This window comes from Tursiops truncatus, chromosome 3 (assembly GCF_011762595.2).
Source record: "Tursiops truncatus isolate mTurTru1 chromosome 3, mTurTru1.mat.Y, whole genome shotgun sequence".
In the NCBI taxonomy this organism is placed as follows: domain Eukaryota; kingdom Metazoa; phylum Chordata; class Mammalia; order Artiodactyla; family Delphinidae; genus Tursiops; species Tursiops truncatus.
This window is the reverse complement of record NC_047036.1, coordinates 61,778,022-61,804,229: the sequence shown is the minus strand read 5'-3', so window position 1 is coordinate 61,804,229 and position 26,208 is coordinate 61,778,022. Positions and strand designations below refer to the sequence as shown.

The 26,208-nt window shown below is 37.4% G+C and overlaps 1 protein-coding gene across 5 annotated transcripts in view; it reads right to left on the bottom strand.

Annotated features, from left to right (window-relative positions):
• SCAMP1 (secretory carrier membrane protein 1) overlaps positions 1 to 26,208 on the bottom strand; it is a 144,877-nt gene that overhangs the window by 33,416 nt on the left and 85,253 nt on the right. For 2 of the 5 annotated variants that reach the window (XM_073802238.1, XM_033852959.2), the window contains exon 9: positions 2,696 to 2,792. In XM_073802238.1, the coding sequence (XP_073658339.1) occupies positions 2,696 to 2,792 (97 nt within the window). Of the gene's footprint in view, positions 1 to 1,423; positions 1,556 to 2,695; positions 2,793 to 7,110; positions 9,949 to 26,208 lie in introns of those variants that run through there. The other 3 variants (XM_073802240.1, XM_019929785.3, XM_073802237.1) reach the window with 2 other exon arrangements.

The following is a 26,208-nucleotide window of genomic DNA, read 5'->3' as shown; positions in this document are numbered from 1 at the left end:
CTCAAATACTATACAGATATCTTAATTTTAAAGTAAAGAAATATGGAAATGCTTCAAAGTATTTAAAAAGCTTTATAAATGTAAAGAAATGTGTATAACAAGGGAAAAGTCAACAGAAGGACACGTTCACCCCTTCCAACAAAAATACCAAAGTTAAAAGCCAGTCATGGAGCAGTTCACATCCACATTTCCTGAACGTAATCCTGCCCATAAAAAACCTCATCTAGAAGCAGAGTTCTAATTTAGAAACTCAAAGAAGACACTAACAACCCTTTTCATAAACTCTTACTCTGTATCGCGTGAAGCACTTAGTGATAGAATATACAAAAATGGCTATTTTCCTGATCTAGGGCCTGTGACAGCTGAAACTACTTGTAGCTTTGGCTTCTAAACACACCTGACGCATGCCTGATTTCTAATAGGAATCAAAATTAAAACTGACAAAATTACCCAAATCAATAAAAGCAAAATTCTTCCATATTACGATCTAAATAATCCAAGCAAAATTGGACATTTTCAGTTGCTTTTTCAGCTCTTGTTACATCTTCCTCAAAAGTTAATCCACAGGAGAAAGGACCCTGGCTTTAAATTGCGGCACAGGCTGGGTAACCTTCACCTGTGCTTCCCGTTTCATCATTAGCAATTTTGCTACCGGATCAACTTTCCATGACTGATCTTCCTGGAACAAACTGCATTCAACGTACTCCTAGCTCACATTAAAGTCTTTGCCTAACATAGTAAGAGTCTTGACTATTCTGGGCATTTCCTTTAAATGGGTTATTTCGGTAGCTTCCAATAATTCAGTACCTTTTTAGACTCTCAAGCACTAAAGGATAAGAGCATCAAAGCAAACTTTCAGCCTACTCTCCAAAGCAGCAAGAACCAATAACTGTCTTGATTTCAGGGCCCCATCTGGTTGCTTAGTCACTTGGCTGGGGCCATCCACTGCTGCCCCTGCTATCTTCTTCCTTACAGCTTCCTCCTCACCCTGGAGAGCTCTGCAAGATAACTCTTTAAGACATGAACAGCTCATTTTGCTTAGATACACAGGATGTAAATAAAAGCATAAATGAATAAGAGGAAGTAGTAAAACCACACGGAAAAGAAAAATCAATCAAATAACTTGTAGCTCTTAGTAGCTCTTATGGCTTTTTATAGCCAAATATCCTGAAAAACCTAATACCTATGCAAGCAGTCCACCAAGTGCCTGTGTTTGGGAGAAACCACTAAAATTTATTCTCAAGAGAAGGAAGCCTGAATTAAGGCAGGAGATAGTGAAGACAATGAGATGAAGTGAGTTAGGGAGAAAGAAGGGGCAGCTTGGGGACTGACTGGAAGCAGTGGGGGGAGGAGGGGAAAGAGTCTAGGGAGACTCCCAGGCATGTGGTTTGGGCACTAAGCAGAAAGTGGTGCCATCACCTACGTCAGGAATCCATCGGGGACAGAGACAGTGAAGGTGTTAAGCTTCAGCTCAGGCTGCCAGCGGCGAAGTCCTGTGTGCAGCTAGAAATACACCATGGAGAGAAGACCAGCTTGGAGATACAGATCTGGGAGTCTTCAATACACATGGACAGAAAATAAGAATTTTTAACCATTATGCACTTTTCATGGGCAGGTACTGGGCTAAGCACTTCTTTTAATTCATTTATTCATCAAAACCCTATGAGTAGAAATGAGTATTATCCTCATTTTACAGATACATTAACTATCACCCAAGCAACTTAACTGAGGTGAAGTAATCTGCCCCACATTAAAAAGCTAGTAAGCCAAAGCTCAAATACAGGTTTGACACCAAAGTCTACATTCTCAAACAGCTGTAGTTTCTTTCTACCAAGAATGTACCGGGTGAGAAGGCAATATTAACACAAACCCGCAGGGGACACCAGCATCTCTGCATAGTAAACTCTTAGAATAACCTCCAAGTTCAACTCCAAAAAGACCGCACCGTAAGATGAAAACACTGCTCCCTTTCAGAGAAAAACCTGGTAATTTTTCATACTTTTCAAGATGACAACATACGTACCAATTTGCTCAATCCTGAAAACAGAAACTAAAAATTCATCAAGTATATGACAGTGGTAAAAAAAATGACAGTTTTGTTTTCTTATTATAAATAATCTCTTAACAACGAGGTCCTACTGTACAGCACAGGGAACTATATTTAATATCCTGGGATAAACCATAATGGAAAAGAAGATAAAAAAGAATGGAGGGCTTCCCTGGTGGTGCAGTGGTTGAGAGTCCGCCTGCCGATGCAGGGGACATGGGTTCGTGCCCCAGTCCGGGAAGATCCCACATGCCGCGGAGCGGCTGGGCCCGTGAGCCATGGCCGCTGAGCCTACGTGTCCGGAGCCTGTGCTCCGCAACGGGAGAGGCCACGACAGTGAGAGGCCCGCGTACCGCAAAAAAAAAAATGTGTATGTGTGTATAACTGAGTCACTGCTGCACAGCAGAAATAAACACATTGTAAATCAACTATACTTAAATAAAAAAATAAATTATAAAATAAATTAATAATCTCTCATCCAGGATAAGCAGCTATTATGATTACATAAGAGGCCTATTTTCTTCATAGCCAATCTAATAATTAAATAAGGATTTGTTTTCAACTAAAGTTTCTCCAAACACACACACAAATGCCAAAGACCATTTAGTAAGTTAGCACTGCTGTGAAGAGCAGGCAGTAGGTACTTACCCACACGTGTGGAGCTAGGCCTTGGTCTGGAGTTTTCAAAAATAAACGTCGTAATTTTTTTCTTGATTACTGTATATTTTTCTAGGGTCCACTGTCCCTAAAGGATGGATATGAATTACTGGAAATGTGGAAGGATGAAAAAGAAATAGAGAATTGGAGCAAGGTGGCACCACGTGGCAGAAGCAACCCCATGCTTGGCAAGAGTCATGGGACACTGGTCCAGCTGCCTCTCCCTAGCCCAGCACCACCACTCACTAAGTGACTGGGATAATTTCCGATTCCTCTATAAAAATGGGGCCAAGAATAGAAATACCACCATAGGTTTGGCGTGAGGATTAGGTAAGTGATGTATGTGAAGCATTTAGTATAGCCTCTGATATACAGTAAGTCCCCAATAAGTATGTTATTATTAGAAGAAAATTAAAAGAATCTTCTGTCCAGACTGATACCACTTGGAGTTGATCTTAAAAATTAAAGAGTTGTTCTAAAAATTGTGAAAAATAACATAACCTGTTGTTAAAACCAATCTAGTTTTGGGACTTCTCTGGCAGTCCAGTTGTTAAGAAACTGCCTTCAAATGCAGGGGATGTGGGTTCGATCCCTGGTCAGGGAACTAAGATCCCACATGCTGTGGGGCAACTAAGCTCGCACACTGCAACTACTGAGCCTGCGTGCCACAACTAGAGAGCTCACATGCCACAACTAGAGAAGCCCATGTGCCACAACAATGACCCAGCACAGCCAAAACAAAAAACAAAAAAAACACAGTCTAGTTTTTTCCTAGAGAGGCTCAATGGATTGGCTACCTGAGGGCACCAATTTTTTCCATCCTGTACTAATCATCTTTAGCTTAGTGCTTTCAGGAAGTGGAAGATTTCTCTGTGGATACAAGATACATGGTCGCTCCTATTTAGCCAAACTAAAAAATAAAAATGTAGTGTCAGGTGATCCCATCATCTCTGGGAAACCAGAGTGCTCAGAAAACCTCCTGATTATTTGTCAAACTTGTTGATGGCAAAGCCTTTTTAGAAAAGGAGCATCCAATCCTGGTAGAGTGTAAATAAAGAGGTCCTGCTCCTGCAAATGGAGGCACAAATTGGTACAATTTTCTGGAGAGCCATCTGGCAATGCACATTAACGATCTTAAAATATACACTTACGCTTTGACCCAACAACTTGTCCAAGGAAAGAACACAAGCTTGGGCCCCAAATTTAGCAACAATATATCCCTTGATTATATTATATTAATTATTAATTATATTAATTTAATTATATTATTTATAATAAAAAACTGAAATTCAGAACCTAAAGGAATAACAGGACTTTGAAAAATAGTATATGATACATGTATATAAAGGTAGCTGTACAGCTACTAATGTTACAGAAATAATTCATCAATGTGAAAAATTCCACATATTTATATCATCATTGAAAAAAAGATTACAAACCATTGTGTTAGTTAAAATTCTCTAGTAAAAAGTAATAGGAAACCAACTCAAGATAGCTCAAAGAGAAAAGAGTAAGAATTTTACCTGGAGAATGTAATATCCAAATAATGAAATATGGGTGAAGTGTCAGGCCTCATACAGGAAATAGAAAGCTGTTAAGATCTTTTCTATGTCCTTCATCCTACTTGTTTTTGCATGTCTGCTTCATTCTTCACTTTCATTACAGATCAGCTTTCTAGTAACTCTTCTGAAGTCTTGGCAGAATATGGCTATCCACATGTCCCAATTCTGGAACAGTGTAATTCCAGACAAATCTACATTCAGAGTAAAAATTTAATGAGCCACGCGTGACTCCATTGTAGCTAGGTGACATCCAGTACCAACGTGGTCTTCAGGGGCCCAAAGAAATGGGGCTTGTGAGAGCTGGATAAGCCATCCCCAGAGGATCTATTACAAGGATGTAGAAGGAAATCTTATTTCTTAATATTAGAAAAAAATTGTCTTCCTAGGAAATTAATAGAAATATATGAACCAAATCTTAACAGTAGTTATTTATGGGTGTAAAATTATAAGCAACTTTACCTCCTTTTGCTGTAGATATTTTTTATAATTTATGTGAAATGTAATTTTATAAACTAAATAAGTTAATTTTAAAAGTTAAACTATCAGGTCACTATGATATAATGCTAAGTGAGGGAAAAACAGGATAAAAGTTCACATTGTTTATATCCCTTAACTGTATAAAATGTATGTACAGAAAAAAATGGAAAAAATACAATAAACATTAGCAGTGGTATCTCTAGATGATAAAATTACATACTGTCTTTATTTTCTGATTTATCATTTTCCATACTCTTCAATATTTCTACAACAGATATATATTTTTCCTACTGGAAAAAAAAATTACTCGGAGGGATATGTATGCCCAGTGGGCTCAGTTTCTGTATAGGAGACTATAATATTGTAGGAACCACTGTCACTGCCAGATAAAAAAGGTATTCGGGGCATCTCTTTTCCTCACCCCCAAGCACCTGAAGAATACTATAAATTGCCAATAGTAACAACTACACACAACCATGATTTATCTTGAGAATCACTGGCCCACAAAATTTTTAAAGAGTTCTGGAGGAACTCTAGGATTACAGCTAAGTGCTAAAAACAAGAGTTAAAAAATAAAATTTACAGGCTATGATTCTACAGATTCAACTGTTTAAATGTAGACAGGATAATATTCAGAGTAATCTTATACAAGTATATGAAACACTACTAGGCACAAGAGGATTAACGACTTTCTGTCCCCAGTAGAGAAAAGATAAAATGGGTTTTAGTGGCAGAAGGACTTTAACTACACCATCAGCCATGCCAAGCCCAGAAAGTTATAAGATGAAAAATAAATCAAGATTTGGATAAACTTAAAATTTAACACTTGCTGCATTGTTATATACCGGCTCCCATGTCCCTTGCCATTTGAAAACATGAACAGTGCCAATGAAAATTCTCCAAGTTGAAGGCTTTGTCTTACCAAAACCACAAAGTTAAATTGTAAATATGAAACCTACAGGAAGGGTAAGAACACTAGAGGGGAGCCTTTCCCTATTTTCCTGGAATCTTCAAATTAAAGATATCTGTATATCTAGGATAGATTAGTGGCAATGCCTGGCTGGCTTAGAAATTTTCTACAGATTCCTTCCTATCTTTCTGTAGACTGTGATAAAACCTTAAAATAAGGTTTAAAAACACCCATCCTTACAGAAAGCATGCTGTTTTGTATAATGTACCCTAAAATTCTAGTAGAAATACTTCACTTTCCATAATATTTAACCATTGAGATACAATCTTTTAGTTTAATAAACAAGTATTAAAAACAACTCTAGTGTTTTAAAACATATTATTCTACTCTAAATAAATTTATACTATGGTACTTGAAAATCTATCGAAGTGTACATTTTAACCATCCTCAATTATTTTTACATTAACCGCTTTCATTTCCCCTCTAAAGTTCTTAACCACATGGAATCAACAAATTCCACTAAACATTTACCTTAAGGATAAAATGGTAGGAGATACAGTGAAATGGTGTGTGATGGCCACTGTCATTCTAATAAGGGAAAGTTGCACCAAAAAATGTAACAAATTCTGTATATAAACAGTCTAAACGTAGATTTTTACCAATAAAGATATAAAATTAGATGCTAATGTCAGTGTTTTCAGAAAAAGATAAAGTAATAACTGTATAAGCATTATAGTACTACAAATGATTTACAGAAACTAAGAAACTTAATTAAACATAAACCCCCTCTAAAATGCAAACCATACATTATCTCAGCATGATTTATAGAAGGACTGTATCCAATGAAAATCCAAACTCACTTTTAGGTAACACCCAGAAAACTGAAAATGCTGTTCCTATTTTAATTTAACATGTATTTCTCAAATAAGATTCACCATGAACATTAGTTTAGACTATATTTTTATATCCTCTTTAGATAGCCAAGTGAAAAATCCAACAATACACAAATTTGTACTTTCATCAGAACATAAAACAACAACAGGTAGTGAGGCTAGAAAACAGAACACAAGTTCAATCAAATCAATACAATACAAGTACAGAGGCATCCATGTTAACCTACAAGGAAAAAATCTGGGCCACAAAACAGGTTTTCTATTTTGAATCTCACTAACTGCTAGACAGTCTGTGTATTTTGACCTTAAAGTGGTCAAAATATTTAATGAGTGAACCTCATGTTCTACTACCTACAAAGGTGAAAGCAACAGAAAAATTGTCATTTTATGTTGCTGAGTTTTTAACTAAGTCTTTTATATTACTTATTTTGTTTAGTAGCACGTGATAGAATTATACACAAATTACTTTTTAAAAATTAAATGTGGTTATTTCTATATACCTTAGGCCCTCAGCATAATTTCTGCCTCTGAAGTGCTAATACAGTATTTAAAACTATACAAACATCCAGTAAACAGCATTTTATTTTATGACATTCTGTGTTAATACAATAAATATACAAAACTTCCAAACCACTGAAAACATGCAACATTAGAGGGACAGATGGAGGGCATTTATACAGAACCATGACAGTCACCGTAATGGCAGCGCAATATTACTCGTTGACAAAATATACAAACATCCCTAGATAAATAATCCAAGTCCCAAATTAAAAACCACTGAGCAATGATTTTCCAGTGTTCAAACTTTAGTTTGAAATAAAATAGCCAAAACTTAATATTTCCAACTGAAAAGTGACATGGATCCTTACAATGTGAAGACCATTTCATGATTGCGATACTGGGTAATGCTAATATTAAATATAAAACACTAACAAGTGCCAATCTTCTACTGAGTGCAAATGTGACTATTTACTAATAATTATTGTTAAGAGAATAGAGATTATAAGAATTAAAAACCCCTCTACCTTATTAAACTGTTAAGCAGCGCCATCATTTTAATGCACGTTTATGTTTTTAAAAAAACATTTTTCTCTTATCAGTTTGTATTAACCCAAATAACTGGAATTTAAAACAACATTTCCCCCATCGAAACAAAAAAAGGTTCAGTTGGTTGTAATTATTCTTTGCTATTTAGCAATAGAGGATTTCTACAGAATAGAGAGAAACATTCCTAATTCTTGAAGGAAAGTATCTCAGTATTTTTCAAAAGTCTCTATGATAAAGTTTTCATTTTGCAGTTTAAAGAAAAACAAAAGGAACTTGAGAGATGAATTAATGACAGACATACCTACTTTTGCTGTATTTTGTGGTTAATGTTTTGAATGTTTGTAAAATCCACACTCAACAAAGCATACTGATGAGACAGATTTTCAGTAAGATTATAGACTCTAAAGATCTTGAACTGGCTTATTTGGTTGAGAAAGTAAGTAGAGATTATCACTGATCAGAAATATTCATAAAAACAGCTTTAAATTCATACTCTGAATCCTACTTTCATCAGAATAAAAGAAATATCTTCCAAGTATATTACTTCAACAAAGTCCCAAGTAAATCAAATGTAAACACCATCTGGATGGATCCGTGTTGTATCTAGTATCACACAAAGCTTCTTTCATAAATAGTGAGAACTCACCATCCCACCCCCAGCATGAAACTCATTTTAACTCCAGATTTGGGGGGAAGAATAAAAGTGATTTAACCATTTACACCCAGCCAATTTTTTAGTCTCAAATAATATAATCTAATAGAGTACCCTTACTTTTCACAATCAAGTTGAATACTTATTATTCTGCAATCTTTTAGGTTAGCTAATGACTTCCAAAACAACAGTATCGTGACTTTACAAATGTCTTTAAGTCATTTAATCAGTTATTAAAAATGACTCAAAGTTTCAACCCAAGTATACTATAAGAATGAAGTTCTGTGCTGCATAGTAATAATTTTAACATGATTCTATCCATAATTAATGCATTCAACTGTATCTGTATTTTCTTGCTTGATGCAAGTTAAATGTTTTATTTTTTCTGTTGCTACAAATTTTAATGTATTCAGTCTGTCTCAAAAATTCAAAGACTGAGGTGCGTTAGGGATTCAAGTATATGTGAAGTGCCAGGGTCTTTTTACTTTTAATGCCAACTAGACATGAGAGGCTAAAAGAAAAACTTCTCAAATACTGTTATGTTCTTTTTGGACATGGAGTTAGCCTAGATTTTAATACCTCTGTTAAAAATGACACACACATACCCCAGAAAAGAGCTGCCAGACACAATCTCAGTTCAATTAAAAAGAGTAGCCACAAGAATATACCAAAGTTTCCATACAGTAATATTTTACTATGATATGAATACTGAAAATTAAAAACAAAAAGGTATTATCATCACTACATTCTATTCCATCACTTATCTACCTTTTCTTTTGGATAATGCACTGCATATTATATTATATCCTCGTATTGCACCCCAGTGAATTTTTATGTAGAAGAAAGTATTACAGAAAATCATTTCTATGATTCTATAAACAACTCCCCAAACCTGCAACCATAAGCAGTGCATAACCCAAAATACTAATTCTTTTAAGAAACATGGTGACCATGCAAGAGCAGAGCTTGGTTATCAAAATATCAACTACTCTAAGAAAATAAAAAGATAAAATTTACATTATCTACCATGAAGTGTACACAGGCTCTTCACTGGTGACTGAAACTGCTAAAAAGCAAGCCGATTTAAAAATCCCTAAGTCTCTGATGTCCTATTTCTTTCAATATAAATAAGGAAAAGGAATGAAGCATTGCTTTACTGCTCCAATGTGTAATCCTTATGTTTGACTCCTGAAAGAATGACTGCAGCAAGTACTAAGTGCATTTTTAATCATAAGTGCCATGTTAATTTCAGCGTGTCACCACTGAAATAATTCGCTGAACGTTCATCCCCCAAAAAATATGGAGAATATTTATTTCACATGTAATTTTTTTTTTTTTTTGCAAGGGGCACTGAAATATTAAGAAACTATCAGGTAAATAATAAGACAAGGAAGTTTTTCTGGTTTTAGCCCATGCACAAGTGATTAGGAAATATACGTGCTGTGTGTACTGTGTTTTGAACAAAAAAAATATTTATAGAATACAGTAACTGGAGAAAAAAGTATAGTCAGAAGGTAACAATGTATTGTTTGAAGACTCTAAATTTGGTTACCCTTGAAAGCATTCTGAGCTGCACTAGTTGCTGCGGTTGAAGCTGCATTTGCAGCTGCAGTCTGGACAGTTTTGTTGGACATCACACCTGTTGCAAACTCTTGTTGGGCCTTCTCAAAACTAGCACCTGTTGTGCGATACAGTCCATGTACCTACGGAGGCACAGAAAAGTGGGAGAAGATGAGTGGTAATCTATGCGTTCATTATCAATAGCTCTTCAATTAATCCCAATATGACTCAGAGATAAAAAGACTAGATTCTAGGCAGGATTCCTAAGGTCAAGAACATCAGCCGCCACAGTGGCACACAACCTTGTATGTAAATATTTTCTTAAAATAGATTTTTCCCTTTTATCTCCAATGCAGAAGAGAGAATTATGCCTATGCCAAACCAAAAATAATATAAAAAGCGACTTCTTAACCAAATGCAAAAAGCTATGTTTTCCACTGTACCTAATTAAGACATTACAGCCTTACAAAAGAATGGTTTAAACACAACAGGAGACATTCTGACTTAAATACATTAATTTACTACCCTAGACAATTCCAAAAAAATAATACCTTACCTATTTCTACGTTGGCTACATATACACCCCTGCCCCTATTGTATCAAATGGTATCGTTTTATCATTTAATGTAGCGAGCAATATGGGTGTCCTTAAAGATAATTCACTCTGAATACTATTTAAGTTTTTGTGTATGGTCAAGTCCTAAAGGATTTAAGAAGAAACACTTCTGAGCGCTATCTGTCCATACTGATTCATCACGCAAATCTTAGATTTTTACGAGCAGGGTTCAAAAATACTCCTTCTGTTAGCATCTCTCTCGAAGATGCATAAACTATGAAGCACATCAATCCATAACATCAGCCACTCCATCTAATACAAATTTGAGAAAGGAAATAACAAGGCACACTAGGACAAATATTGATATTTATTTATTACATACCTACAAACTTGGGGGTATGAAAGATGAGGAGGAAAGATGAGGAGGAAAGATGAGACAGAAAAGTGAACTTGTAATTACACTGCATTGTGATAGGTCTAAATTAGAAGCCTGACTAGAATGTCATCAAAGCAGGTTTGGAGGATGGGGGCAGTACACCCAAGTCAGCCCTTTTCCCAAACCTAAATACATAGGAACTGGTTAATTGTGGAGTTAAGTGTGGAGTGAGGAAAAGTAGGAGTCAGGTACTTTCAAGTCAAGTTTAGATACTGGGAAGTTGTTTCACAAAGACAGAATACAGAGGATACGTTGGTTTGGGGGGAGAGTAGACACTAAGTTCTAAACATTCATCCGTTGCACAAATGTTTATTGAATACCTAGTCTAAGCCTGCCCCAGCAGACAGGTGAAAATTTGGTTTGGAGGTAGAGAGGAATGGGCGAGAGACATGGACTTGGAAACCAATGGCACATAACGGTAGCTACAACTCTGACGTAACGAAACTGTCCACGGAGAGATAACACATAAAGTAGAAAGAGAAGAAAATCAAGTACCGAAGCCTGTTTAGACACCAATATTTAAGAGGTACCCATAACAACAAGAAATGATTAAGAGAGGAATGAGTAAAACCAGGGACCTTTTCACAGATGCCAAGGGAAGAAAGCAGTTAAGGAATGAAGAGCTGTCGGGGAAAATAAGGGGTCAAAGTCCCAAGTTCTTCTGATACACAGTAGCGAAAGCAAATGCCATATTACTATGGATCAAAGTATTAAAGGGTCAGGGAGAGGGACTTCCCTGGTGGTCCAATGGTTAAGACTCCACGCTCCCAATTCAGGGGTCCGGGGTTCAATCCCTGGTCAGGGAATTAGATCCCGCATGCCACAACTAAAGATCCCACATGCTGCAACTAAAAGATCCTGCATGCTGCAACTAAAAGATCCCACATGCCACAACTAAAGATCTTGCGTGCCGCAACTAAGACCCAGTGCAACCAAATAATTTTTTTTTTTTTCTAAAAAGGGTCAGGGAGAGGGACTTCCCTGGTGGCGCAGTGGTTAAGAATCTGCCTGCCAATGCAGGGGACATGGGTTCAAGCCCTGGTCCAGGAAGATTCCACATGCCATGGAGCAGCTAAGCCCATGCGCCGCAACTACTGCGCCTGCTGCGCTCTAGAGCCTGCGAACCACAACTACTGAGCCCGTGTGCCACAACTACTAAAGCCCATGCGCCTAGAGCCTGTGCTCCACAACAAAGAGAAGACACCACAATGAGATGCCCAAGCACTGCAACTAATAGTCCCCGCTTACCACAACTAGAGAAAGCCCACACACAGCAATGAAGACCCAACACAGCCAAAAATAAAAAATAAATAAAGTGCAAATTAAAAAAAAGAGAGAGAAAAAAAGGGTCAGGGAGAAAAAGAGAGCATTGACAAGTACATATACTGGTGAACTTTAAAATTCTTTTAGTACCACAGCACTACCATAAGTATATTTTTATTCCCTTTCCAAACCAAGTTTTTAAAATAAAAAATTAAAGATACAGATAAATTACTACACCTATGTTTAAGAAATTTATCTCACAATAAGTACATATGATTAGATCCTACAAATTAAGTGTATTATAGAAATCTAATAAACCTTCTTTACTTACCAGACCTAGCCACAGTGCAAAGTAATTACAGGTTAACTTGTCTGTCTCTCCCCCTTCCCCCCACCCCAATTTATGGGCATGCAATTAACAAACATCTGTTCTAATTTATTCCTTCTTTCAAATTTGTATTAAATTGAGTGGCTGATGTTATGTATTCATGAACTTCATGGTTTAATTACTTAAAATGTAATTCATAGCCCCACAGAGCAGAGAGGTAAAATAAAGGTAGGAATAATACATTTCTCAATAGTCTATATCTATATAAACCCAGAGAGCCACCTAGAGGGAAAAGACTGCATATGTATTCAGTGCACAATGCTCAAATACTGCGTTAGATCCACGATATCCACGTGAAAGGGGTGATTCTTCATTTCAGTGTCCCAGCAAGATGACGGGCTACTTACAAGGATCAACATCTCAAAAAGCTTACCATTTCCCTGTTATGTTTCAGTGATATCTACTGATATCTATTGATAACACACTCCTTAAGAAATCAGGGAGATAGTTTTAAGGTAAAACAGTGTAATTAAAAAGCAAAAACTAAACACTTGCTATCTCTTCTACTTATGAGAATTGCACTAACCTACATATTTAGTCCTAGGAGTACCACAGAAAGGACACTAGATTTGGTACCTAGTGATTCCACTACTTTCTGCAGGGCTGGACACCACTCAAAACCTCAAGTTTACTTCTCATACAACAAGAATATTTCTTGTCCTGTTTGTCTCTCAGAGTTTTCCTGAGGATCAAATGAGAATTATGTAAATGTGTTAGACTAATAAAAATTAAAATTAACTTTAAAATATCTGCAAAAGTGTCACAGCCAAGACACAACTCCAGAAAAGAATCCTGCTTCCTTAATGTATCTTCAAAAATACCTTAGTGTACAATGTGGTTGAATGACACACAAAATATTATGGAAATTAAAAACCATGGTACTTTATTTAAACAAAATAATCCAAATGTATTGTTTCCATTAATGCTTCCAGAACATCATATCAAGAAATTATGGTTTTGGATGGCAGAGTAGGAAGACCCTGAGCTCACCTCCTCCCACAGGCACCCAAACTTACAGCTATTTACAGAGCAACTATTGATGAGAAAGACCTGAAGACTAGCAGAAAAGATCTACTAAAACTAAAGTTATACAGAAGGAAGCACAATAAGACAGGTAGTAGGGGCAGAGATGCGGGACTGTCAAGGCCTAAACTCCTGGGGTGGGCGATCCACAAACGGAAGGATAATTAGAATCACAGAGATTCTCCCTGAGAAGTGAGGTGTTCAAGCCCCACATGGGCTCCTCCACTGGGAAGGTGAGCCCCCAGAACTGTCTGGCTTTGAAGACCAGCAAGGCTTGCTTCCAGGAGCGCCAGAGGGCTGTAGGAAACAGAGACTTCGCTTTGAAAGGGCATGCATGAAATGCCGCCTGCCCTGAGACACAGGGCAGAAGCAGTCATTTGAAAGGAGCCTGGGTCAGACCCGCTTGAACAGCCTCCTGCAGACCCAGGAGGCAGCTGGAACTCACCTTGGGGACACAGATGCTGGTGGCAGCCAATCTGGGGAGCTCAGGCCAGCACAAGGGCACTGGTGATAGAAAGTGCCATTTGGGAATCCTCCTTCTTACCAGGGCCGGGCCTGGTCCCACCCACCAACCTGTCAGCACCAGAACTGGGACACCTCAGGCAAAGCTACTAACAGGTGGACACGGCCTGACCCACCAGCAGACCAGCAGCCTCAGGATCCCCAGAGCCCCCAGCTAACCCAAGACCCAGCCCCACAAACCACTGGCCAATATCAATCCCCAGATCTCCAGGGCCATGCAGCCAGAGACCCCAGAACCTGGGTCCACCCACCAGTGAGCCAGCACTAGCCCTAGGAGCCCCCTATGTCCCATCCCCATCCACAAACAGGCTGACCCTAGCTTCAGGATGCCCTGGTTCTGCAACCAGAGACTGTAGGACCTGCCTATATTCACCAGTGGGCCAGCACCAGCCCCATGACTCAGCCTCATGCACCAGTGGGCAGTCACCAGCCCTGGGACCCCTTGGGCCCCAATCACACCCAAAAGAAAGCCAACACCAGCTTCAAGACACCATGGACATGGCAGACAGTTATGTCAGGAACTGGCCCCACCCACCAGCAGGCCAACATGGGATCTGGGACACCTAGCATACAAACCAGCCAACTTAAGACCCAGCTCCACCCAGCAGTGGGCCAGAACTAGCCCTGGGACCCCCTGGGGCACTGTAACCAGCCACCTCGTGACACGGCCTGGCCCATCAGTGGCCGGCAGCCTCTACACAAGGCAGGGCATAGCAACCAACCAGACCGGGGGCTAGCCATGCCTACCAGATTGCCCACAGTAGTCAGCATACCAGAACGAAAGGGCCCATGCAACCTACCTATGGGGCAATCCCAGAGCATATAGCTCTGGTGACCAGAGGGAAGTGCACTGCTGGGACACACAGGACATTTCCTACATAAGGCCACTTCTCCAAGATCAGGAAATATAACAAGCCTACCAAATACAGAAAAATGAAAACAGTGAATTAACCAAAATGAGGTGACAGAGGAATATGTTCCAAACAAAGGAACAAGATAAAACCCCAAAGGAAGAACTAAGTGAAGTGGAAGTAGGCAATCGACACAATAAAGAATTTAAGGTAACGATCATAAGGATGCTTAAAGAACTCAGGAGAAGAAATGGATGAACATAGAAGATTAATGAAGAGTTAGAAAATACAAAGAAGAATCAAACAGAGTTGAAGAATACAATAACTGAAATTAAAACCACACTAGAAGGAATCAACAGTAGGCTAGATGATACAGAGGAACAAATCAGAGAATAGGAAGAGAGAGCAGTGGAATCACTCAAGCTGAACAGAAAAAAGAATTTTTAAAAATAAGGACAGTTTAAGAGACCTCCAAAACAACATCAAGTGTACTAACACTCACTTTATAGAGGTCTCAGAAGAGAGAAAAAGGGACAGAGAACATATTTGAAGACATAATAGCTGAAAACTTCCCTAACCTGGGAAAGGAAATAGACATCCAGGTCAAGGAAGTACAGAAAGCTCCAAACAGGATCAACCCAAAGAGGACCACATTAAGACACACTGTAATTAAAATAGCAAAAGTTAAAGAGAGAATATTAAAAGCAGCAAGGGAAAAGAAACAAGTTACATACAAGGAAACTCCCACAAGGCTATTACCTGACTTTTCAGGAGAAACTCTGCAGGCCAGAGGGAGTGGCACAATATATTTAAAGTGATGAATGGAAAAAAAACCTACAACCAAGAAGACTACTCAGCAAAGCTTTCCTTCCAGTTTGAAGGAAAGATCAAAAGTTTTACAGACATGCAAAAGCTAAGAGTTCAGCACCACAAAACCAGATTTATAAGAAATGTTAAAGAGACTTCTCAAAGCAGAAAAGGCTACTATTAGAAATATGAAAATTACAAAAGGAAAAATCTCATTGGCAAAGGCAAACAAACAGTAAAGGTAGTAAATTAACCACTTATAAAGCTAGTAGAAAGCTTAAAAGACAGAAGTAGAAAAATTTGGACTTCCCTGGTGGTGCAGTAGTTGGGACTCTGTGCTCCCAAGGCAGGGGGCCTGGGTTCAATCCCTAGTTGAGGAACTAGATCCCACATGCATGCCACAACTAAGGAGCCAGTGAGCCACAACTAAGGAGCTGGCAAGCTGCAACTGGGGAGCCTGCCTACTGAACTAAGGAGCCCACATGCCACAACTAAAAGGAGCCAGTGAGCCGCAACTAGGCAGCCCGCAAGCTGCAACTAGGGAGCCTGCCTGCCGCAACTAAGACCTGGTGCAACCAAATAAATAAATATTTTAAAAATAATAATAATAAAAGGTAGAAAAATTATCTATATCCACAATAAGTAGCTAAGGGATACTCAAAATAAGATGTAAAATATGATGTCAAAAACTGTAAATGTGGCAGGGTGGAGTAAAAATGCAGGGTTGTTAAAAATGTGTTCAAACTTAAGAGATCAGCAACTTAAAATAATCATACACACACACACACACACACACACACACACACAGACTGCTATATATAAACCTTATGGTAACAACAAACCAGAAGTCTATAATTGATACACACACAAAAGAAAGGAATCCAAACATAACACTAAAGATAGTCATCAAATCACAAGGGAGAGAGAAAAAGAAAGAAAAAAGAACTACAAAAAATAACCCAAAAAACAATTAACAAAATGCCAATAAATACATAACCTAACAGTCATTACTTTAAATATAAATGGACTAAATGCTCCAATTAAAAGACACAGAGTGGCTAAATGAATACAGAAACAATATTCATATATATGCACTCTACAAGAGACTCACTTTAGACCTGAAGTAACACACACGGACTGAAAGTGAGGGGATGGAAAAAGGTATTCCATGCAAACAGAAAAGAAAGCTGGAGTAGCAATACCTATACCAGACAAATAGACGTTAAGACAAACAGTAACAAGAGACAAAGAAGGCCATTAAATAATGATCAAGGGATCAATCCAGAAAAAGGTATAACAGTTGTAAATATATATGCACCCAACATAGGAGCACCTAAATATACAGACTACATACAGTAAGTCCCCTACATACGAACCTTCAAGTTGTGAACTTTCAAAGATTCGTTCCATCAATGTCAGGCGTGAGTGAAACTGCAGCTTACCCTCCATTTCCTATTGCTGACGATCCTTTAGCTCTACCATCTCCCACCCCTTCTCCCTCCTCTAGTCAGTAACTCTTCTTGCCTGTTCACTTAATGCCAACCTCTGTATGCCAGCTATTGTACTGTACTGCTGTACTTTCCAAGGTACTGTACTGTAAGATTAAAAATGTTTTCTTGGGCTTTCCTGGTGGTGCAGTGGTTGACAGTCCACCTGCCGATGCAGGGGACACAGGTTCGTGCCCCGGTCCGGGAAGATCCCACATGCCGCGGAGCAGCTAGGCCCGTGAGCCATGCCCACTGAGCCTGCACGTTCGGAGTCTGTGCTCCACAACGGGAGAGGCCACAACAGTGAGAGGCCCGCGTACCGCAAAAAAAAAAAAAAAAAAAAAAGTTTTCTTTATTTTTTGCATTTGCTTTTTTATGTATTATTTGTGTGAAAAGTATTATAAACCTATTACAGTACAGTACTATATAGCTGATTGTGTCAGTTGGGTACCTAAGCTAACTTTGTTGCGCTTACGAACAAACTGGACTTACAAACACGCTCTTGGAATGGAACTCGTTTGTATGTAGGGGAATTACTATACTAACACACATAAAAGGAGAAACTGACAGAAACTCAATAATACTAGCAAACTTTAACACCCTACTTACATCAATGGACAGATTATTCAGACAGAAAATCAATAAGGTAACATTGGCCTTAAATGACACAACAGACCAAACAAAGTTAATAGATAAATAGAGAGCATTTCATCCAAAAGTAGCAGAATCATGTTCTTTCCAAGTGCACTAGGAACATTCTCCATGATAGATCACATGGCAGGCCACAAAACAAGTCACAGTAAACCTAAGAGAACTGGAATCATATCAAGCATCTTTTCTGACCACAATGCTGTAAGACTAGACATCAACTACAAGAAAAAAAATGTAAGAAACACAAACACATGGAGACTAAACAATATGCTTACTAAACAAACAATGGGCCACTGAAGAAATCAAAGAGGAAATTTTAAAAATACTTGGAGAAAAAGGAAAACAAAAACACAATGATCCAAAATCCATGGGAAGCAGCAAAAGCAGTTTCTAAGAGTGAAGTTTATAGTGATACAAGTCAACCTCAGGAAATGAAAAATCTCAAATAAACAACCTAACCTTACAACTAAAGTAACTGGAAAAAGAACAAACAAGACCCAAAGTTAACAGAAATCATAAACAACAGAGTAGATATAAATGAAATAGAGACTAAAAATTAGAAAAGTTCAATGAAACTAAGAGTTGGTTCTTTGAAAAGGTAAACAAAATTGATAAGCCATTAGCCAGACTCATCAAGAAAAAAAGAGAGAGCGTCCAAATCAGTAAAATCAGAAATGAAAAAGAACTGATAACTGACACCACAGATATATAATGGATCATAATAGATTACTATGAACAATTATATGCCAATAAAATGGACAACCCAGAAGAAACAAATAAGTTCCTAGATATGTACAATCTCCAAAGACTAAATCAGGAAGAAATAGAAATTAGGAACAGACCAACTACCAAGAATTAAATTAAATCAGTAATTTAAAAAAATCTCACAGCAAACAAAAGTCCAGGACCAGATGGCTGCACAGGTGAATTCTACCAACATTTAAAGAAGAGTTAACACCAATCCCTCTCAGCTATTCCAAAAAACTGCAGAGAAAAAATGTTTCTGAACCCATTCTATGAGGCCAGCATCACCCTGATACCAAAACCAGACAAAGATATCACAAAAAAAGAAAATTACAGGCCAATATTACTGATGAACATAGATGCAAAAAACCTCAATGAAATATTAGCAAACCAAATCCAACAATACATTAAAAGAATCATACACAATCATAACGGAGGAGTTATCCCAGGGGTGTAAGTATGGTTCAATATCTGCAAATGAATCAACGTGACCACATTAACAAATTTTAGAATAAAAATAATATGATCATCTCAATAGATGCAGGAAAAGCTTTTGATAAAATTCAACATCCATTTATAATAAAAACTCTACAAAGTGGGTACATAGGGAACATACCTCAAAGTAACAAAGGCCACAAATCACAAGCCCACAGTTAACATCACACTCAGTGTTGAAAAGCTGAAAGCATTTCTTCTAAGAACAGGAACAAGACAAAGATGCCCAGCCTCTCTACTTTTAGTCAACATAGTACTGGAAGCAATACACATAGCAATCAGACAAGAAAAAGAAATAAAAGGAATCCAAATTAGAAACAAGTAAAACTGTCACTGTTTGCAGATGACATGATGCTATGCACAGAAAATCATAAAGATGCCACCAAAAAACTACTAGAACTCATCAATGAATTCAGTGAAGTTGCAGGATACAAAATTAATATACAAAAATCTATTGCATTTCTATACACTTACAATGAACTATCAGAAAGAGAAATTAAGGAAACAGTCCCATTTACAACTACATCAAAAAGAATAAAATATGTAGGAATAAACCTACCTAAGGAGGTAAAACGTCTGTACTTGGAAAACTATAAGACGCTGATGAAAGAAACTGAAGACGACACAAACAGATAGAAACATATACTGTGTTCATGTATTGGAACAATTAATATTGCTAAAATGACCATACTACCCAAGGCAATCTTAATATTCAATCCAATCCCTATCAAAATACCAATAGCATTTTTCACAGAACTAGAAATTTAAAAATTTGTATGAAAACACTAAAGATCCCAAATAGCCAAAACAATTTTGAGAAAGAAGAACAGAACTGGAAGAATCACAGTCCCCAACTTCAGACTATAATACAAAGCTACAGTAATCAAAACACTATGGTACTAACACCAAAACAGACACATAGATCAACAGAACAGAGTCCAGAAATAAACCTGTGTACTTATGGTCAATTAATCTATGACAAAGGAGACAAGAATATAGAATGGAGAAAAGACAGTCTCTTCAATAAGTGATGCTGGGAAAACTGGACGCCTACTAGTAAAAGAATGACATTAGAATATTCTCTAACACCATAAACAAAAATAAATGCAAAATGAATACCTAAATGTAAGACTGGAAACCACAAAACTCCTGAAAGAAAACATAGGCAGTACACTCTTTGACATCAGTCTTAGCAATATTTTTTGGATATGTCTCCTCAGGCAGGGGAAACAAAAGCAAAAATGAACAAATGGGACTACATCAAACTAAAAAGCTTTTGCACAGTGAAGGAAACCATCAACAAAACAAAAAGGCAGCCTATTGTATGGGAGAAGATATTCCAAACAATATTACCTGACAAGGAGTTAATATCCAAAATATATAAAGAACCCATACAACTCAACATCAAAAAAACAAACAACCTCATTTAAAAATGGGCAGAAGACCTAAACAGACATTTTCCAAAGAAAACAAATGGGCAAAAAGCACATGAATACATGCTCAGCATTACTCATCATCAGGGAAATGTAATTCAAAACCACAATGAGATGTCACCTCACACCTATCAGAATGGCTATTATCAAAAAGACAACAAATTACAAGTGTTGGCAAGGATGTGGAGAAAAGGAAACGCTTGTGCACTGTTTGTGGGAATATAAATTGAAGCAGCCACTATCAAAGACAGTATGGAGATGCCTCAAAAAATTAAAAAGAGAACTGCCAGAAGAGCCAGCAAACCCACTCCTACGTATTTATCTGAAGAAAATGAAAACACTAATATGAAAAGATATATATTCATTGCAGTATTATTTACAATAGCCAAGATATGGAAGCAACCTAAGTGCACATCAATAGATGGAGAAAGAAGATGTGGCATACACACAGCCACACACTCACACACACATATGCACACACAACGGAATTCTACTCAGCTATAAAAAAGAATGATATCTTGGGCTTCCCTGATGGCGCAGTGGTTGAGAGTCCGCCTGCCGATGCAGGGGACATGGGTTCGTGCCCAGGTCCGGGAGGATCCCACGTGCCACGGAGTGGCTGGGCCTGTGGGCCACGGCCACTGGGCCTGTGTGTCCGGAGCCTGTGCTCCGCGACGGGAGAGGCCACAACGGTGAGAGGCCCGCGTACCGCAAAAAAAAAAAAAAGAAAAGAAAGAGAGAAAGAATATCTTGCCATTTGTGACAACGTGGATGGACCTAAAGGGTATTACTCTAAGTGAAATACTGTATGATTCCACTCACATGTGGAATCTAAAAAACAAAACGATTGAACAAACATAGCTAAACAGGAACAAAATCATAGACACAAAGAACAAACAGGTGGTTGCTAGAGGGGAAGGGGTGGGGGGGAGGAGAGTAATAGCTGAGGAGATTACGATTAGAAATTCTTAGCTGCAAAATAAATGAGTCATAGGTATGACATGTACAGTGTGCGGAATATAGTCAATAATTATGTAATATCTTTGTATGGTGACAGTTGGTAACTAGACTTATTGTGGTGATCATTTTGAAATGTACAGAAATAGCAAATCACTATGTTGTATAACAGGAACTAACAGTGTTAGAGATCAATTATACTTCAAAAAGAAACAAATTCATAGACAAGGAGATCAGATTTGTGGTTATGAGAAACAGAGGGTGGAGGAAGGGGGAACTGGATCAAAGTAGGCACAAACTTCCAGTTATAAGACAAATAAGTACTAGGGATGCAATGTACAACATGATGAATATAAGTAACACTGCAGTATGTTATATACAAAAGTTCTTAAGAGAGTAAATCCTAAGACTTCTCATCACAAGGAAAAATTTTTTTGTGTGTTTGTTTGTTTGTTTGTTTGTTTTGCGGTACGCGGGCCTCTCACTGCTGTGGCCTCTCCCGTTGCGGAGCACAGGCTCCGGACGCACAGGCTCAGCGGCCATGGCTCACGGGCCCAGCCACTCCACGGCATGTGGGATCTTCCTGGACCGGGGCACGAACCCGTGTCCCCTGCATCGGCAGGCGGACTCTCAACCACTGCGCCACCAGGGAAACCTGGAAAAATATTTTTGTATTTCTTTCATTTCGTATCTATATGAGATGATGGATGTTCACTAAACTTATTGTGATAATCATTTCATGATGTATGTAAGTCAAACCATTATGCTGTACACCTTAAACTTATATGGTGCTGTATGTCAATTATATCTCAATAAAACTGGAAGGAAAAAAAATCATGCTTTTAAGATCCCTGTCATACCAAAATGATATCAACATTTTTTAAAGCTGGGAAAAAATGAGTTTTTGAAAATTGTTTCATTCTCATTTTGAATTTCTGAAAAAACTTCTGGACCTCTAAGCCTAATTTTTTCAATTAAACATTTCTTAGAAACTCTCTATGAACCCTCCTGCCCATAGATCTGGGTCAGATACCCTTTCTGTAACCTCTTTAACTACTACTCTAGATTCACACTATTGAAATTCCACTCATCCTTTGAGGTCTATCTTAAATATTGCTGTCCTCCTTCTGCCTGAACTAGCTGTGGCTCCCTTTTGTCAGCACTTCCAAGACTTTTAGGGATGTATATTGTGACTCTTCTTTTGCAGGATTTATTCACATGTCTTATATCCTACATGCTTTTTAAGTTCCTTGAGGGGAAGTGGCAATTTCCACTCATAGTTATACCCCCAGAACACATAGTAACTTGTGGTAGAAGTCACTGAACAATTATTTGTTTCCATATCTCCTATGGATTAAACAAATGGCCCCAAATCATCCTCATTATTTTAAAATAGTTACCAAATAAGTTCAGTACTACTCTACCAGACTATACCTGTGTTACAAAGTAAAATGCTTATTAGTTTGCAATTACCTCAGAGGTTAATTGTTTTAAAAGTGAACATACTGTTTGACACCTACTAGGATGGCTATAATCAGAAAATGGAAAATTAATGTTGGCGAGAATGTAGAAAAACTGGAACCCTTGCACATTGCTTGCAGGAATGTAAAACAGTACAGTCACTGAAGAAAACAGTTTGATGACTCCTCAAAAAGCTAAACGTAAAATTACCATATGACCACCAAGCAATTCCACTCCTAGGTACATACACATAAGAACTGAAAGCAGAGACAAAGCAATACTTGTACACCAATATTCATAGTAGCACTACTATTCACAGTAGAAAAAAGGTGGAAACAATCCAAGTGTCCATCAACAAACTAATAAACACAATGTAGTATATACACAGAGTGGAATATTATTCAGTCATAAAAAGAATGAAATTCTGACACATGCTACAACATGGATAAACCTTTATGTTAAGTGAAATGAGCCAGACACAAAAGGAAAATATTGTTTGATTCCAATTATATGAAATACCTAGAATAGGCAAATTCATTGAGCCAGAAAATAGACTAGAGGTAATGAAGGGCTGGTGGTAGGGGGAATTGAAGAGTTACTGCTTAATGACCACAGAATTCCTGTTGGGGTGATGAAAAATGGAAATAGTGGTAGTGGTTACACAACACTGTGAATGTAATTAACGCTACTAAATCGTACACTTAAAAATTATTAAAATAGCAAATTTTATGTTTTATGTAGAGGCACAATTTTTAAAAATTAATAATGTAATATACCAAAAAGCATTGAATTATACAACTTAAATGGGTAAACTGCATGATATGTGAGTTACATCTCAGTAATAAAGCCATTAAAATATGCATATAAAGATTATTTGGATGAAAATATCATATGTACAGCATCATAAACTAGCAGATCCACCGAATTTGAAAATGCCTAGGTAAAGATAATTCACAATAATTTAGTTATATTAACTGAGGTTTGGGATCTAATAAGTAACTAGCCTAGTACTTATAGAAAAGGATAACAAAATTAAGATTTGGGCAATCAAAAAAAAAAGTGAACATACTAAGGATACCAACTGATGACAGATATAAACAACCTGCTCAGAGTGCCAATTTTTCTAGGGATTCAAAAGTATTACTGTACCTACTCTGTGTCCCCTGGATGAAAATAAGCAGCATGTGGACTAGCATTTTATTTTATTTTTATTTTTCTTGCAGTACGCGGGCCTCTCACTGTTGTGGCCTCTACCGTCGCGGAGCACAGGCTCCAGACGCGCAGGCTCAGCGGCCATGGCTCACGGGCCCAGCCGCTCCGCGGCATGTGGGATCTTCCCGGACCGGGGCACGAACCCGTCCCCTGCATCGGCAGGCACACTCTCAACCACTACGCCACCAGGGAAGCCCTGGACTAGCATTTTAATAGGCAATGTGAATCATCTGACATTGATACCTAATCAGAAAAGGCCTTAGTGTTGGATGCTTCAGAGAGAGGAAGAGAGAGAAGCAGCATGCCTGTCTGCGATAGTACAGAAAGATATTACAGTAAAATTATCAGCATTCTATCCTAGATCCAAAATAAATCAGAAATAAAAGGGGAGGGGAGCGTAGTGAACGACTACAATGCTTTCAAAGAAAGTGAAATTCACTTTTAATCTAAGGACTATCACTTTATATACAGTAGGATAGCTTCACAAAGCATTTACTGTAAAACACCAATTTAACTAATAAATGAGACTTTTCATTATTGTGGATCATATTCCCCAATTCTATACTCTCACACAAAATAAAAGATTATTTGCAAAGCAGATATTTTGGTATAGACAAAGATTTTTAAGTACTTTAAAAACTTGTTTTTTAAAGTGAAATAACTTTTTTTAAAAATTCTTCTGAAGTGCAAAAAAATCACTACTAACAATTATTTTATGAATGTGGACAAAGTCTGTTAACAATTTGTTAAATTTCATAGAAAAATAACCATTCAAAACTAGGTCCCAAAGGAAATACAAATGATGTATTATCTATTTATCTCTAGCATACTAAGTTATTCTAGCTCTTATATCAATTAAAGGATGGGGGAAATTTTGTATTCCCCTGATATATAATCTCCTATGACTCATTCATTTATTATTTGACCCATTTATAATACCTCTCCCTTAGCCCAAAACTATTATTTAATTCTTTCTAATAGCTTACTATAAAAAGATGGGCCTGGAAAAAAAATATTGTTTGGGAATAATCTAAAAGAAAATTTTAAAAATCTATCTGTGAAAGGTAAGGATTAAACTATTCCCTTATCTATGAATAGGTACAAGAGACAGATATTCTTGCATTTCAATTATTTTAAATTTGGATTATAAGATGACACTATGGGGAAAACAAAGAATCCATAGTGCCCATACTGGGCACTTTAGACACCAATGATTAGCTAACTCCAAATTATGCAGGACTTCAGAATGTCCACAAAATTCTCAAAATTGTATTCATTGCCATTGAAATAAATATATACCACAGAGCACCATTTAGCTGGTACTGGAGACGCAGAATAGCCTCATAAAAAGCAACTATTCTAGAGCCAAAACAGTGTGCACAGATAACTTTTAGAGGGCATTAACTGCTTATGGAAAGCCTGACTCCTAGCGGTTATAAACTATGGCTACATAGCCCCAAAGGACTTTTTTCTTTTAAAGTGTACAGTGTGGGGAATATAGTCAATAACAGAATACCATTATATGATGACAGATGGTAACTAGACTTGCTGTGATGATCATTTTGAAACATACAGAAATATCAGATCACTATGTTGTGTACCAGAAACTAACACAGTGTTGTAGGTCAATTATACTTCAAAAACAAACAAACTCATAGAAGAAGAGATCAGATTTGTAGTTATGAGAGGTGGCGGGTGGGAGAAGGGGAATTGGATAAAGATAGTTAAAAAGGTACAAACTTCCAGTTACAAGATAAATAAGTAATAGAGATGTAATGCACAACATGATAAATATAATTAGCAGTGCTGTACATTATATATGAAAATTGTTAAGAGAGTAAATCCTAAGAGTTCTCATCACAAGGAAAAACATTTTTAAAATTTTTATTTTGTATCTATGAGATGATGAATGTTTGCTATACTTATTAAAAATCATTTCATGACGTAAGTCAAATCATTATGCTGTACACCTTAAACTTATATAGTGCTGTGTGTCAATTATATCTCAATGAAGTTGGAAGAAAAAACAGCAAGTTTTGAGCAAGTAGGGAAAAGAAAATAAAAAGAAAAATCAGGTGTCTTCATTGGATCTCAATTTCTATCAAATTAAAAGAAAT